A 16,313-nucleotide genomic window follows, 5' to 3' on the forward strand; every position below is an offset into this window, starting at 1 on the left:
AAGCCCCATGGAGACTGTGAATGCAGGGCCTTGACATTCGACCCAGAACCCCCGGCCACTAATCCAGAGGGTCACCATGTTGCAGCCGGAGACTTGAAGACTGGAAGAAGATCCAGAGAGCACAGCAAACCCTTTGGATTGGCCTTGGTGAATGGCCCCCTCAGCCAGAGAACAACCTGTACAACTATATCTGGTGGCCCTGGATGGATGGATGGATGGATGGATGGATGGATGGATGGAGGAAGGGAGAGAGGGAAGGATAAGGGGGATCTCATGCCACCACAACCTCCTGGTTCCAAAGCACAGAGAGTTGACGCACTCCTGCATCTCCCACCAGTGAGCCCAGTGGCCCCAGTCCTGCCCCCAAGCCTAGTGACCCCAACCGTCTTGCTGGGGATACACATGTGGCCTATATAGCTGGGAGTCTTCTGTCTTCCCTTGTGGGGCTGGGGGTCCCTGGTCCTTCCATGGCCCAATCCTGACACCTGGTGGTGCCTCTGGAGAGTGGCCCTGACTTTTTTCCCTCTTCTTCCCACTAACTCACCCAGAGCGGCCACACCAGCCTGGCAGCCCACTGCCCACCCACCCTCCACTCCGGTTCACACCAGCAGGGCCAGGCTCTGAACCAGGTGAGACGGGGGTCATCTCTGCTCCCCTTGGGAGCCTTCCATGCACATGGGGTCAAATCCCCTCCTCAACCCGGGCGCTCAAGCCAGGTCATCTGGGGAAGTTAGGACCACAGACGATCTCAGAATGTGCAGCCCAAGGTCACGCAGTGAGAGTACCGGACTTCCTTACACCCCCAGCCCTGTGCTGCCTCCCATCAGAGCTGTGTCAGAGTCACTGGGGGGAAGGGCAGGTGCATTGGGGGAGGAAAGAAGGAACTAACATGAGCAGGTTCAAGGGACGGGATGATGTGGAGGTGGTGACTGGAAGCAAAAGGCAAAACCCCAGCCTAGGCAACGCCTCCCCGGCTTCTCCCAGCTCCGACCCGAAACCACCACCCGCGCCAGCCAGGACCCTTGGGAGGAGGGTGCCACCACGTGGCTAATTTTGGTATGGCATAAATTCCTGTCAGGCCCCCTAAACTCAGTCTGGGTGGGTCCCAGCCCTGCAATTAAGGACCATAAAATTCTGCCCTTGGCCCGAAAGGCTTTGCTTGGAATGCCCCCCACATGCACATGCACACGCACACACTCACACACTTGCATCCACCCTCTCCAACCTCCAACACCAGCTGCAACTTCTTGTCTATGAGCCTTCCTTGCCCCCAGAGAGCACACACGCTGGAAACTCAACTCCGACCCAGCCAGCTGTGTGCCTCGGCGAGAGACTTAATTACTCGGACACTCAGTTTCCTCATCTGTAAAACAGGGATGACACCAGCACGTCCCGGATGCTGTGAGTGCTGCGTGAGATCATGCACGTGTGTGCTTTAATATAAAGTGCTTTCATGACCAGCTTTACAGCCCCACCAGGACGGGGGCATGGAGGGAAGGAAGAGGGGAGAGCCCTGCTGGAGAGAAGCATGTGAGTAAAGGCTCCAGGCAAGAAAGAGCCCGGCCCTTTGGCATGTTTGACACGCTTGGCACATTTGGGAAGTGTGTGAGCTGCAGCTGGTTTCACTATGGACTTGGGGGCCGGGGGCACGTGGGTCAGAGAGCTGGCAAGCGGTGGGTCCACCAGGCCGCGCAGCTGCAGGAAGGGGTGTGTGCCGTGTCTTCGGGGAGTGGGGGCTCCCAAGGCTAAACCCAGGGACCTGACAGGATGCCAGAGGCAGAGGGGCATCTGTCAGCTGACGGGTGAGAGGTGTCAGCAGCCTGAATCGGCTGCAGAGAAGCTCAGCGACTCAAGCTGTACGGAGCGGGGAGTGCTGGCGATTGATGGGAGGTGGGGGTGAGAGAGGGAGGCATGTGGTGGGGCAACTGGGTGGGTGATGGTGTCAGTCGCTGAGACTGGGTGCAGGGGCCTCCTTCTGATTTCACAGTGTGACCTGGGGCAAGACACCAACTCCTCCGGCAGCCGTGACAGCCAAGCCCAGGCCGTTCCAGGAGCACATGAGAAAAGGGATTACAAAAGCCTGCCAGTCAACAGGCCCTCCTCCGAGGCTAACTGGGGGCCTCTTAAACTCACCCCTAAGCTGCCACAAGGGCAGGACCGTGGCTTGGCATCTTTGCAGTACTCCTAGTGCCAGGCACACACACCCCCACACACACACCTTCCACAGGCCCTCTGCGTGCCGACCACACGCCATCCACGTGCCAACCACATGACATCTGCAGGCCAACCATACCCCCTCACACGACCTCCACACGCCAGCCACTCGCCATCCACCTGCCACCACATAATATCCATACGTCTTCCCTAAGCCATTCACATGCCATCTGTATGCCATCCACACATAAGCTACATGCCATTTCCATGCCATCTATCGCCTGCCATGTGCCATCCACACATACCCACAGGCTCGCTATCTGTGTGCTCAGCATCCCCTCCCAAATGAGAACCAGGCACCCAGTCGGGACCCCGAGGACATCCCAGCCTGAGCCGGGCCTCGGGCATCTCACGCCCGTGAAGATGTGCTCCCCATCCTCCATGGCCCGGCTAGCTGCTCACCTTTGCAGGTGCAACCCTCCCGGGTGATGACCTGTCGGCAGATCCCACAGGGCTTCACCTTCTTGAAGGTCTTCACCTTGAAGTGGTGAGTCTTGGGGGCCTCCAGGTCCTCTGGCTGTGGAAGGAGAGACACAGTGATGAGGCTGGGCTCCTGAGGAAAGAGCCAGGGGACCAGGGGAGAAGCAGGCAAGCACTGGGGGAAAGGAGAGATGAGAGCCCCTTCAGCTGTGAAAGGCCCGAGCCCATTTATGGGAGGAGGTGCCCAGGGCAAGAGAAAGCTGTGGGTGCGACCCAGACTCCCAGTCAGCGGTGGGGTCAGACAACAGTCGAAAACCCCAGCCCCCTCCATGGATTCTTAATCACTTTTCTGATTTAGTTGATTAGCAAAGTGCACTCATTTTCAATGTATTGCTCAATACAATTTGACACACGTATGCCCCATGGACCCACACCCCAGGAGGCTCCCTAGTGGCCATCCCAGTCAATATTACCCCAAGGTAAATCCTATTGTGACTTCTATCACCAAAGATCCATTTTGACAGGTTTTTAAGCTTCATATGAATGGAATTATACAGTATATACTCCTGTGTCTGCTTCTTTGACTCAGCAAGAATCTGGGAGATTCATCCCTGTGCTCACATAGCAGCAGCTCCCTCCTTTTCACTGCTGCATAGTACTCCACCGTGTGCATGCAACTAACTCATTCATCCATCCTATGGCTGATGGCCCTCGACCTTTTACCCATGTCCCTGAGTGCCATGCCCCTCAGTTTTCTCTCTCTCACCCTCACTACCACCCCCTGCTCCAGCCCAGAAGGCTTCTTCCATCTTTATTTTTATTTACTATTCTTTACATTATGGAAATATCAATAGGTTAAATAGCCTTTTTAAAACTACACCACCAGAATGTAAATTGACACAGCCACTATGGAGAACAGTATGGAGGTTCCTTAAAAAACTACAAATAGAACTACCATACGACCCTGCAATCCCACTACTGGGCATATACCCTGAGAAAACCATAATTCAAAAAGAGTCATGTGCCACAATGTTCATTGCAGCTCTATTTACTATAGCCAGGGCACAGAAGCAACCTAAGTATCCACTGACAGATAAAGAAGATGTGGCACATATATACAATGGAATATTACTCAGCCATAAAAAGAAATGAAAATTGAGTTATTTGTAGTGAGGTGGATGGACCTAGAGTCTGTCATACAGAGTGAAGTAAGTCAGAAAGAGAAAAACAAATACCGTATGCTAACACATATATATGGAATCTCCAAAAAAAAAAAAAAGGTACTGAAGAACCCAGGGGCAGGACAGGAATAAAGACACAGATGTAGAGAATGGACTTGAGGACATGGGGAGGGGGAAGGGTAAGCTGGATGAAGTGAGAGAGTGGCATGGACATATATACACTCCCAAATGTGAAATAGATAGCTAGTGGGAAGCAGCTGCATAGCACAGGGAGATCAGCTGGGTGATTTGTGACCACCTACAGGGGTGGGATAGGGAGGATGGGAGGGAGACACAAGAGGGAGGGGATATGGGGATATATGTATATGTATAGCTGATTCACTTTGTTATACAGCAGAAACTAACAACATTGTAAAGCAATTATACTCCAATAAAGATGTTAAAAAAAAAAAAAAAACTACACCACCACACACATGGGATGAGAGGCGGGCTGGCAGTCCAGGCTTTCTCCGTGTCTGGCTTGCCGCAATCCCGGGGCTAGCCACCACCCCACCATTAACAGGGGCCTCAGTTGTCCCCTCCAGACACCCTGAGGTTGGGCCCCACACCGCTTGTGACCACATATCTGAACACAGTCTAAGCCGCAAAGTCCTGCATCCACGCTGCTTAGGACCACCCTCTTCCCACCCGCAGCTCCCAGCCCAGGCACATGCTGGGAAAGCTCCCCATTCAGAGGACTCCCCGGGAAGTCCTGCCCTGCCTACAGGCACCATTCCTCTCCAAGGCACCTCACCCTGGTACCTAACTGGATTCATTTCCCAGCTCCAGCAGCAGGGGGCAGCAGAGCACAGACATTGACGCTTCTCTGCCTGCCGCCCGTGCCCCACCCCACAAAGGTACAGAGCTTTCCAATGCCCTCTGCACATGCATGGACACACACAGACATGATCACAGACCAGGGAGAAGGTTCTCCTCCAAGTCCCCCTCCTAGCACCGCGGTCCAAGCCTCGCCACTCTGCGTGTTCAGAGGACGGGTGGCAGCCTCCCACAAACCCAGTATGTCCAGGACTCGCAGCTGAAAATCCTGTAGTGGTGAGTCCTGGGCAAAAGAGACAGAACCATGAGAGGCACGGAGAGAAAAACGGACAAAATAAGAGAGAAAGCCAGTAGGAAAAGAGGCAAAGAGATAGAGAGAGAGGTAGAGGGGGAGAGCGAGAGAGAAAGACAAAGAGAGACAGAGAGAGAAGACAGAGAAAGACAGGGAACAGCAACAGTCAGACAGAGAAGAAAAAAAGAGGACCAAGATAAAGGCAGAGACAGAGACAAACAAGCACACACAGAGAATGAGAGAGATTAGATAGAAACACACAGAGACTATAAAGGGAACCAGAGAATCAAAGGGGGACAGACAGACAATAGGACACAGGAGCCAGCTTGAAGGGGCTCCTCAGATCTGGGAAGATCTGAGCATCAAAATACATAATGATAGTAATGACTTAAGTGAGTCCATACTGATATGTGAAATAAGTGGATACAGTCAAAGTCTGATGAGGAACAGGGTATTTACGAGTCTCAAAGCACCTCCCCACATCATGCTTATAAATTACAAAGGGGAAAAAAGTAACTTTGCCTGGCATACTCCACTTTAATCAAGTGATCAAAGCTAACATCACCAGTAACAGGATGAGTGGAGACTGTGTGCCACGGAGGGGATGAGAACAGAATGTCACTTCTGTGATACTCCTGCCAAAGAGACACAAGCTGAATCTAATCATGAGGAAGCATCAGACCAACCCAGTGGAGGGACAGTCCACAAATTAAGTGGCTTATAATATTCCAAAGTGACAAGGTCACGAAAGTCAAGGAAAGGCTGAGGAGATTTCCAGACTGAAGGAGACATGACAACAAAATGCCATGGCTGATTCTGAACTGGATTCTTTCCACGCCCCCAAAGGACATCATTAGGACAACTGGCCAAACTTCAGTGGTGTCTGAGGATGAGAAGGTCACGCATCAATGCCAATTTCCTGGCTTGGATGGCTGTGTTGGGTTAGGTAGGGAAAGTCCCTGTAGGAAAATAGGGAAGTATTCAGGGGTGGTAGGGCAACGTGTCAGCAACTTACTCTCAAATAGCTAAGAAAAAAAAAAAAAAGTTCTTTGCACTGTATTTGCCACTTTTCTGAAGTTTTAGACTGTCTCAGAATTCAAAGAGACAGACTATTTGTCAAGACGGTGAGGAGGCAGGACAGAGCAGATATAAAGCCCAGAGCAGAGACCAGAGAGCAGAGAGGGTGGTGGAGTCAGGAGTGGGTACAAGAGACCAGCAGTGCCCCCTGGTGGCTGGGCAAGGCAGCAGGACCTGGGTTCTGATATTCCAGACACTTCATTCTGGGAGCTATGCTTCCAGCTTCAGCTGGGGAAGGGGAGGTGGGCAGGGGGCGGTAGGCTGAGGGTCTAGCTCTGGACTTGACCCAGTGTCCCCCATCCCACAAGGAGGGGCGGGTGAGTCCCCTCCTATTCTGAGGTCTCTCCTCCCCCGTTTTGCCATCTCAGCCCCTGGCTGGCGGCCTTCCGAATGATCTCTGTCACAGACATTCCAGGGAGGGGACCCAGTCCCGCGTCAACTGCAGCAGCCAAGGCCTAGGATAGGAGGAGGAGCAGGGAGGGGACTTGGGGTTCAACTTAAGGCCTGTCTGGGAGGGTGGGCAGGCAGGAAGCCCTAAAGCCCAATCATCTCAGGCCTAGTCTGCCCCCCAAAGCCTGCCTTTCCTCCCCCACTAAGTCAGCAAAGCTTCCCTGTGCCAGCTTATCCCCCAGCTTTCTCTGCCTACACCCCAAATCCAGCCCTTCCTCCAAAGCCCAGGGAAAGAGGCCTCCTCCCTACAGCATAGTCAGGGCAGTGGAATCTCCCCAGAGAGGGTCCAGGCTGTCCAGTAAACAGATGGGGAGTAGGTGGAGACTTCCAGGCTGACAAGCAAACACCCAGGCTTCTCCCCTGGGCCCTGGGCTTGCCTGCCCTGCCTGGGCAACTCCATAAAGTCTGAGTTTACAAACTCTCCTCCAGCCCGGGCTTGGAGAACAGGAACCAGGTTCAGAAAACACACTCTCTGGCCTCGCTCCTGGCCTCCTTAAGCTGCCTCTGGGTGGAGGCCCAGCACACTCCTACCCCTCACCCCTACCCCGTCCTGACTGTCTGGTTGAGGGAGCACTGGGACGGGAGTCTAGAGACCTGCTTTCTAGGCTGGTGGCCTCACAGTCCCCAGATGAAAATAAGGGGTGCGGACAAGACAGCCTGAGTGTACACAGTGTAGGGGAAATAATGGGCCAGTTTGAGAGGAAGGGGCTGTGGGATCTGGGGACTGGACGTGCTGCTGGCTACAGAGAGAGGCGTGTCTAATGAGACATCACCCCTCCGTGAGAGGCTGGGCAACCCCGGTGGAAGTGAGGAGACCAGTTCGGCCATGCCCAGTAAAGTGACCCCGGATGCATAGCATCCCTGGCTATACACTGGGGATGTCTGGTAATCTTGTTAAAAGTCATCCACAGAGGTCTGAAGGTTTCCCCGGATGATGGAGGAGAAAGTCTAGGATGGAACATCTTCAAATATCTGAAGGAGCTATCGTTGTAAGTAGTTGCTGTGAAGTCACTGAAGGCAAAACAAAACCCAGTGGGCAGAAGCTGCCCAGACTTAGGATTAGACTCAAGGGGGAAAAAGAACCTCCTGACAATCATATGTCAAAATCCAGAGGACGAAGATCAACAAAGGTCTAGTACCTACCCTGCCCTCGCCCGCGGTTACTCTGCAGGTACACGCAGAGGATGAGAACGATACGAGCCCATAAGGCACCAAGCTCAAGGGTAACGACTCGTTATGACAATGACCATCATTTTCCCTGACAAGTGGCAGACAGCCTCACAAAGCGCACCCAGCCCCTCCCTTGCTGGATTCGCTCCTAACAGACCTGGGGGAAACTCAGGACTGAAGAGGCCTGGCCATGGCAGGAGCTGCCTAGTCCTTCCAACACCTACCTCCCTCGAGAGCCAGAACCCAGAAAAGGGAAGGGGTCCCAGCCGGAGTCATTCTTCCCTACCCTCCAAACCCAGAGCCCTAGCCCTGCAACGAGCCCCCCCCCCCAGCGTCGGAGGGCTTTCCTGGCCCTCTGGGGGATCTCCCCCTCCCACCCTCCGTTCAGCCAAGCGGCCTGTCAGAGGGGTGTGGCGCATCTGGCTTGGGCAGCCTTGGCAGGAGTCCTTGGTCTTGGGGTGGGAATGGCTGTTTGTTGGCCCCTCCCTGCCCCCTGGGGAAAGCACAGTGGGGTGGGGGTGGTGATGAAGGGGGACTGATAACCCCAGGGTCCTCCAGCTCATGAGCTCCTGCCGCCTCCCCAAGAAAATTCCCCAGCCCAGCCCCACTAGGTTCCCTGCGCCCCACACTAGGAGACCTAGATGACAAGGCCAGAGGGCAGAAGTCTACGAGCTAGTGAGGTTTGGGAAAGAGAGTCACTGAAAAGCAGGCCTAGGACAGACTTGGAGGGTCATTCGGTCCTCTCCCTGCCTCCCGGCCATCCACCCCTCCATGTCTCATCACCTTGCACTGGGATGCCAGGACCTGGTTGGCATCAGTGGTCATTTCTATGGGGAAGACTGGGACTCCCAGTGGAGCTGCAGGCTGGCGTCCGGGAGCCCCCCGCCGCCCCGGCCCCTCAAACGCAAGCTCCCTGCAACCCCACCTCACCTTCATATACACACGGAAGTTCCAGCCAGGCTGGAAGTACCAGCCCCGCCATCCCCTAGCCAGCTAATGGCAGGACCATGTTCTTGGTCGCCCCGGGTGGAAAACTCTGAGTCACTCTCGACTCCTCCCGGCTCCACCCTCCAATCCAACCAGTTGCCAGACTCGGCAAACTTTGCTCCCTAAATATTCTTGCGGCCTCCCGTGCTTTTCATTCTGCTGCCTTTGCCTATTGGAGGCCCTGTCTCTTTTGTCTGGAGCTGTTGCAACAGCCTCCGGCCTCCTGCCCCAAGACACTGAACCCCTCCTCCCCACACAGCCTCTAAGGAACACAGCTCTATGGGGTCACCCCCACTCACCCCGATATGCTTCCATGCCTTCCCAGGCACCCAAGTTAAGACCTGTACTCCCTCAAGTCAGCAAGAAAGCAGTCTTGGTCCACACCCCGCCCACCCGGCCATCTCAATCCCCTCGTCCCGCTCCCCGACTCCATACCCTGCATCCACCTCTGAGCCTCTGCTCTGCTCTTCCTTCTTGCCAGCATGCCTTTCCTCCCTCTCAGCTTGTCAAGCTTCTAGGCACCCTTGAAGGCCTCATCCAAACCTCATCCCCGCAGGGAGAGCTCCCCAGATACCCACCCCACCACCTCTTTCAAAATCAATCTCCCCACCCCGTCTTCTTTTCTTCACCATGAAAATTTTAAAAGCTCCGGAAAAGACGAATATGCCTATGCCCTTGGCCCCCGATTCACCGCTTCCACGCTCTGTCTCTGTCCCCTACCTCAGCCCAATATAATCACCGCCCTCGGGAAATCTGACATCGATACGATAGCATTAACTAATCTTCAGTAACACATTCTAATTGCCCCTTTTGCCACAATAACACCCATTAGAGCTGGGTCTGCGTTTGTTTTCATTTTGGACTCAGGATCCAAGCAAGATCTTGTATTACACTTAGTTGCTGGGTTTCTTTCCTCTTCTTTCATGTGGACACATTACTCCACCTTATGATTTCCCTTTCATGACACTGACTTTCTTTTTTTTTTTTTTTTTTTTTTTTTTTTGCGGTACGCGGGCTCCGGACGCGCAGGCTCAGCGGCCATGGCTCACGGGCCCAGCCGCTCCGCGGCACGTGGGATCTTCCCGGACCGGGGCACGAACCCGTGTCCCCTGCATCGGCAGGCGGACTCTCAACCACTGCGCCACCAGGGAAGCCCGACACTGACGTTTTTGAAGAGTCCAGGCGGTTCTGCAGAACGTCCCTCAGTATCTGGATTCGTCTGGTCATTTCCTCATGATTCGATTCAGGGTAAGGGCTGCCCAACGCCACTTCCTTTCCTCAGTCGCACGCGCTCGGTGCCCCGTCTCAACACCCTGCGCAATCTGACTGGTCCCTGCTGCCCCACTTGTTAGCTAGGTAACCCCGGGAACGGTGCTTAACCCCTGTCTGCCTCACTTTACCAATGTGTTAAGTGGGCTAATCACAGCAACTGCCCATCGGTTGTGACAATGCCTGAAAACACACGGGAACAGCGCCTGACACTCAGTAAGCGCTCACCAGAATCGGGCTCTGATTCGTGTTGTCACGCCTGGGTGTGCGCTGGACTAGTCCGCCAGGTGCCCACATCTGCACGTGCTTGTGCTGCACGGCCCCTGTGCCCAGAACAGTGTGAGCCCAAAACAAGTCAGAAGGAGCGTTACCTCGGTTCGCTCTAGTGTAATGACAGCCACTCCCACTGTCCTGCCCTCAGGGGACACAACGCGGGTTGAGGTGCTGGCATCACCTGGCTGAGGAGAAAGCTCTCTGACACCGAGTAGCCCTGGATCTCCACGGGAGGAAGGATGCAGAGAGTGGCTTTAACTGAGCTCCCCGTGTGACAGAGGAGCACACGGAGGCTTGGGGAGTCCGGGATTCTACCTGGTGGCCCCCGGCCCATGACTCGGCTTCCTGAGCTGGACCACCTCTCGCCATCAGCCTGCTTCTCTCTCGCGCGCGCCTTGGCTCCTTCATAAACCACGTCCCAACCTTTTTGAGCATCAAGTCCCAGGTCCCTTTTTTGTGCTCTAACATGAAATCATCACCTGGAGTGGGAGGGCACAGAGATGTGGATGGTCTGAAGGCGCGGCATCACGGCGAGGGGCTGGCACAGATTCCCTCACTGAATCCTCACAACAGCATCTTATGATGAGGCTGAGGAATGCGCTCTGCGACACACAAGGAGGGCGGGATGGAACGAAGATTCAAATCCAGGTCTGTCTGAGACAGAGTCCCTGACCATGGCACTGCCACCACTTCCAAGGGCGTGTCCACAGCTGCTGCCTGTGTGATCTGGAGGAGCCCCGGCCGTTGCGTCATCAGGACCCCTCTGTCCAAAGGCCATCTACGGGCTGGTTTACCCCCCTCTTATCCTTTGTCAATTATTCTTACTTCCCGCACTTGGATTTCTGAGGTCTCAGCTCCATCTTTGGATCTAGTTTAAAGTTCACCTCCCAAGAGGTCTTTCCTGATATGTCTCTTCTCCCCCAATCTAGGCTAGGTCCCCCCTTAAATGTCCCCACAGTTTCCCTCTTGGTAACACCCATCTTATTGTAACCATTTGCCCAATATCTGCAAACTACTTGAAGAAAGTCGGCACTCTATAATCACTGGTGAGATAGATGGACAGGAACATGGGTGGGTGGGTGTTGACCTGGCAGAACGACTGGATGGTTTCTTTGCCACAGTGCTCCCCCAACACCATTTCCTATCCTTAGGCTGCTGGCCACCAACCCCTCGACCCGGAGCTGCAAAGCCCCTGGCCCATACCCTTCCTCTCTCCAGGAGCACTGAACCCAGTGGCCATGTGGCCCCCTTGGACAGGCCACTTCCCCTCTGTGGGTCCCCTTCGCCTTGGCTAGAAACTGGAATTAGCCATCCCTTCCCTTCCCACCTCACAGAATTACAGCGAGGTTCAAATGAAATTGCGTAAGTCAAGGAAATGGACACAGGTAAGGCACAGAGAGGCTACGTGGCTGCCCAGACCACACACCGAGCATCCGTGCTCTGACCCTGTGCAGCTGCCTGCAGGAGACCTGCATGTTCTGGGCCTTCACATCACCCTTACACCCCCTCCTGCCCTTCCCCAAAGTATTCCCAGAATGGAAAGCCCTGGATGGGGACGCAGGAGGGCCAGGTCCTAGCTCTGACTCTAACTTGCTGCGTGGCCTTGAAATGTGCCGTCATATAGAGAGAGCTAACACTTCTTGAGCTCTTACTGGGGGAGAAATGCTATTCGAGATGTATTGGCTCCTTTAAAACTTAACAACGCTATAGGTAGCTGGGGAAACCAACCGAGAAACAGAGATTCCAAGCCACAGAGCGTTCGAGTCACAGGGCCAGGATGAAACACAGGCACTGCGCTCTCGGCCAGCCTGCCACACTCCCACTGATCATCGTAGAAAAACAGTATGGTATTGCTCCCTGACTTTGTGCCTCAAACGCCATTTTGAAACATTTTGCAAAGGGGGTGTTTTCTTTCAGACCCTGTCAGTGTCACACAGCCCAGCCTAGCTCCCAAACGCGTGGCCGGGAGGCCCCCGGCGGACACAACCCTTACCGGCTCACAAAACTCCAAAGAGAGTGAGTTCAGGACGGAGGGGTCAGAGTGGGGTACACAGGGCAAGAACTGCACACCAGGAAACCGGTGGCTCACGAGGACCCTCTGACAAAAATGTATGCTTGGTGCTGGGAAGGACACCAGCTCCAGAAAAGAGAACACTTCATTGTCTGCAGCTGGAAGTGGTCTCAGAAGTCAGCTTCGACGAGGTCCAGAATAATCAAGTGACGAGCCCGAGGCCACATGGCTTGCTCAGGGCAGGGCCAGGGCTGTACTTGCCCCCCAGTCATGCCTGTGGCTCTTTCAACCCCATCTAATAAGCCCCTTCCCAGTTCCTGAAAACAGAATGAGCCCCTCCAGAAGGAAGGGCCTGCAGCTCTAACTCCATCGGTGTAACACCAAAAAGCCTCAATTAATAGGCATGTAATTATTTTCTAAATAAGCCGTGCTTGAATATGTAATAGCGAATGGGGAGCATTTGATGAGAAAATCAAGTTATGCATAATATATAGCTCGGCTCCTCAGCTAATAAAGTGATTTTTATTCCTAGAGCTTGTTAAAACTACGCGCTACAGACAGATTACTTCTTGGATGAAATGTCGGCAGCTATTCCTGGGGAGATCCTCCGGCACATCAGATCTGCAATACAGGGGATCCCATGAGCCAAGGAGGAGGTTGTGGAGTGGGGGAGGGACCAGCATTTACTGAGCACCTACTGAGTGCCTGGGTACCTGGTCTTTTGACATACTTTGTCTCTGTCCTCACCCCAGCCAGACAAGGTGTATATTATTCTCCCCACTTTACAGAATCAGGAAACTGAGGCTCAAGAAGGGAACTGCTGTACCCAAGGCTGCCCATCTGGTAAATGACAGAACTAGGATCTGAGCCTAGCCCTGCCTGGCGTCAAAGTCCACGCACTTCCCACCAGCAGGAGCCTCTCAAGGCGGAAGCAGCTCCCTTGTCAAGGTCTCCAGGACCTCCATGCCCCCTCTCCATAACTCGCACCAGCTACGCCTCCCCTTCCTGCTACAAACTTACACCCCAGCCCCATAGAGGCCCACCCGGAAAGGTGGCCGGATGGAGAGAAAACACCCTTCTCCCCAGCCCACTCCCACCGGCCTCTTTCCACCCCCACAGAAGTCTGCCTGCTGGGCTGTCTCACAGAGCTGGGGAGGGACAGGGGCGGGGAGACACCAGGAGAGAGAACAGGAAAAGGGGTGAGGGGAGGGCCTTAGAAAAGTGGCTGCACCCACACCAGCCCTTGGTCCCCAGCTCTCAGGAAGAGAAGTGACACAGACGAGGCATTCATGCTCACCTCTCTGCACCTGCCCGCCATCACCCTCCTCTTACCCACAGGGAAACTGAGGCTCAGAGCCATGCAGCGCTTCTCCCAGAGCCTCTCCGCTGACGTGGCCCTGTCTCCATCCACACCAGCATCACGCCTGGAAGTCTAACTGCCATCCTTCCCACCGCAGGCCTCCCTCCCTGCCAGCCTCTCTCCTCAGCACCATCCCCGGGCCTTCCAGAGTCTGTCCCAGGGAGCTGAAAGGGGCTGGAGAAATAAGCTTGGCCAAGGTTCCCATTATACAGATGTTGACAGCAGCCCAGCAAACCCCTGATGCATCCTCTGTGCAGGACGCTCCAGACACCTTCAGTCTCTTACTCAGACCCACGCCCACACCCAAGCCCCACACGCCACCCAAACCCCCTCCTGCCAGCCCCCTCCCCACTTCCCCTCTCTGCCCAGAGTACACCTGACTGCCCACGTCTGATCTCCCACCACCGTCCTCAGCCTGGGCGTGCCTGGGTGGAGGAGGGCCCTCCCGAGGACTAGCCGGAACAGGGAAAGGGGCAGGAAAGGCCACATCTGGATCCTGGGCCTGAAGAGCCCTCCCCCAAACCAGCCATCACTCTCTTTGAGACCAACGTTAACCTCGGCCAGGGATGACTTCCTTGCCCTCCTGACCCCTGTGCATGCCTTCACCCAGCCCAGAGAGCGGAGCCCCTCTGAGGAAGGGGTCTCCCGTCCCTGCCCCCTCCCCTCCTGCTGCAGTCAGCCCTCTCCCAGCCCCCTCTCTCCCAGGAGCCTCTGCCCCTGACTGGCCTCAAGACTTTTAACCCTCACCATGTGGCCCCCAGACCCTGCCTGCCCACCCTTCAAGCACCCTGCGCCAACACACACCTTCCTGAATCTGGGGCCAAGAAAGGGGAAAGAGGAGGCCGTGGCTTCCTCCTCTGGGACTGGAGGGGGTTGGGGGAGGTCTTGGTAAGGATGGGAGGGCTGTGGGGTGTGGAGGGATGGCAGCGGGTCGAAGCTGAAATTGGGGTAAAAGTGATGGAACCCGAGCAGAACATTTCCCCAGCCTGGCTTTTCCAGACTTCATCTTCTGGGTCAATGCCCCCTGTTCCTCAGGCCCCTACTACTGCCCCCACTCAGACTCTTAGGCTGAGCAACTTGAGGGGTGAAGAATTTTCACCCCCGTGTAGGGTGGGAATGGAGACAGGAGTGGCTCCAAAACGAAACAAACTTTTTGATGGCTTCCTTCTACTTACAGCTCCTGGACTCAACTGGGAGAGAGGACACTGGGGAGGGGGGATGTACTGACCAGCAGAACCGGGGCCTGGGCCCCGTTGATGGGGACGGACTCAGGCTGAGGGTCTGCTCAAGTCAGTCTCTCCTCCTGTCCCTCAGAGGCAGAAAGGCCCCCTCCTTCACCACCAACACTCCCCCAACCCCAGGCTCTCACGGTAAGGCTAAAGTCGAAGTGGGGGCGGGGTGGGGGGGAGGTTCGACTCCTAGCTAACGCTACCACACCTACCCATAGCATGCAGGACAGACAGATCCACGTCATCTTCGAGGGTCCCCGTCCCTGGGGCCACGCCCGGGGACTGCAAAGGGCCCCCCTGAGCTCTCAGGCCCCTCGGAGCAGGCAGAAGGGAGCTGAGTCCGCAGCGGCCGCTCTGGCTCAGCCAGCATCTGCAGCGCTCGCCCTGCCTGCCTCCAATTCACCCTCCCTCCTTCGCCTCCTCCTCCCCCCACTCCACCCCCTAGTCCCAGCCTCCTGTCTCCTCCCTCCTCCCAGCTCCACTGGTGGCTTTGGGGGTCAGAAGCCCTGCTTCACAAGGGGTGGGAAGGAAGCAGAGCAAAAGGACAGCTACTGGAGACAGCCCCTCCCCCCAGAAGCCAGCCCCCACCCCAGACACAAAACCACTGTGAGCCACCAAGCTGCTCCTGCCTTCTAGAAGGATCTGACACTGCCAGGCCTGGAGTCTGCTCTACTTACTGCAGACCTCCACCCCCAGACCACTGATGGAGGGACAGACAGACAGGGGACAGCACAGTCCGCTTGAGCTGGGGTTCCTCAGCCCCATCCCATCTCCAAGGACACACGCATGCCCTCCTGCCCTCAGAACAGAAAGTCGCTTGCACTCACTTAGCTAGGTCAGTGCCCAGGGCACCCTGGTGCCCATTCAGCAAGCTCAGAGCCCACGCCACACTTTACTCAAGAGAAGCCTGTCCTGAGACAGCTGGAGAACGGCCCTGCCCCCAGGGCTGTGGATTTCATTCCAACTTTTTTCCTACTTTTTTTCCCCTTCTTTCTTTCTTTTCTCCAAACATCTGCCCCAGCCCTTCCTGCCCTTCCTAAAAGGAGCCCCGCTCCAGGCTCCCGCAAGAGTCTGTTTTTCTTGACTGTGCCCCGGGCCAACATTTGGTTTGCATTTCCCCACTTCCTCCTCCACCGCCCCTGCTCCTGTCCCTGGGCCCAGTTTTCACCTCCCATCATTCCACGTGCCTACTTCTCCCCCTGCACTGTCCCCCCACCCGCCCCCGCCAGCCCTTCCCTCCCCTCCCCCTCACCTTCGCCCAGGGCCAGAAGTTTGGGGTCTGGGGTGGGGGGGAAGAAGAGGGGTATCCAAATGTATTCCCAGGGCGCACCACAGGGGAATCCAGAAAAATCGGCCCTGAGCCCTCATTGTCTCAACTCCCCCCTCTACCATCCCCCCCCAGAAACTTTCTTCTTTGAGCTCTGGCCACAGCTGGACCAAGTAAGGGTGGGTGGGGCTGGTGAATCACCCCGCTCTATTTTCTATTTTTTGGAGCCTTCCGGGGAGGAAAAGAGGGCTCAGCCCCACCCCCCCTCTGTAGAGACACACAGCAGGACACACAGTC

General features: G+C 55.4%; 1 protein-coding gene across 6 annotated transcripts in view; it reads right to left on the reverse strand.

The window, feature by feature from the left end:
* TNS1 (tensin 1) overlaps window positions 1–16,095 on the reverse strand; it is a 201,479-nt gene extending 185,384 nt beyond the window's left edge. For 2 of the 6 annotated variants that reach the window (XM_067026837.1, XM_059052085.2), the window contains exons 1-2: window positions 14,962–15,130; window positions 2,617–2,731 (exon numbers count right to left, since the gene is read on the reverse strand). In XM_067026837.1, coding sequence (XP_066882938.1) covers window positions 2,617–2,731; window positions 14,962–14,994 — 148 coding nt within the window. In that variant the 5' untranslated portion in view covers window positions 14,995–15,130. Of the gene's footprint in view, window positions 1–2,616; window positions 2,732–14,961; window positions 15,131–16,001 lie in introns of those variants that run through there. The other 4 variants (XM_059052099.2, XM_059052089.2, XM_067026849.1 and 1 more) reach the window with 3 other exon arrangements.
* Window positions 16,096–16,313: the final 218 nt, after the last annotated feature.

This window comes from Kogia breviceps, chromosome 2 (genome assembly GCF_026419965.1).
Source record: "Kogia breviceps isolate mKogBre1 chromosome 2, mKogBre1 haplotype 1, whole genome shotgun sequence".
NCBI classification, from domain to species: domain Eukaryota; kingdom Metazoa; phylum Chordata; class Mammalia; order Artiodactyla; family Physeteridae; genus Kogia; species Kogia breviceps.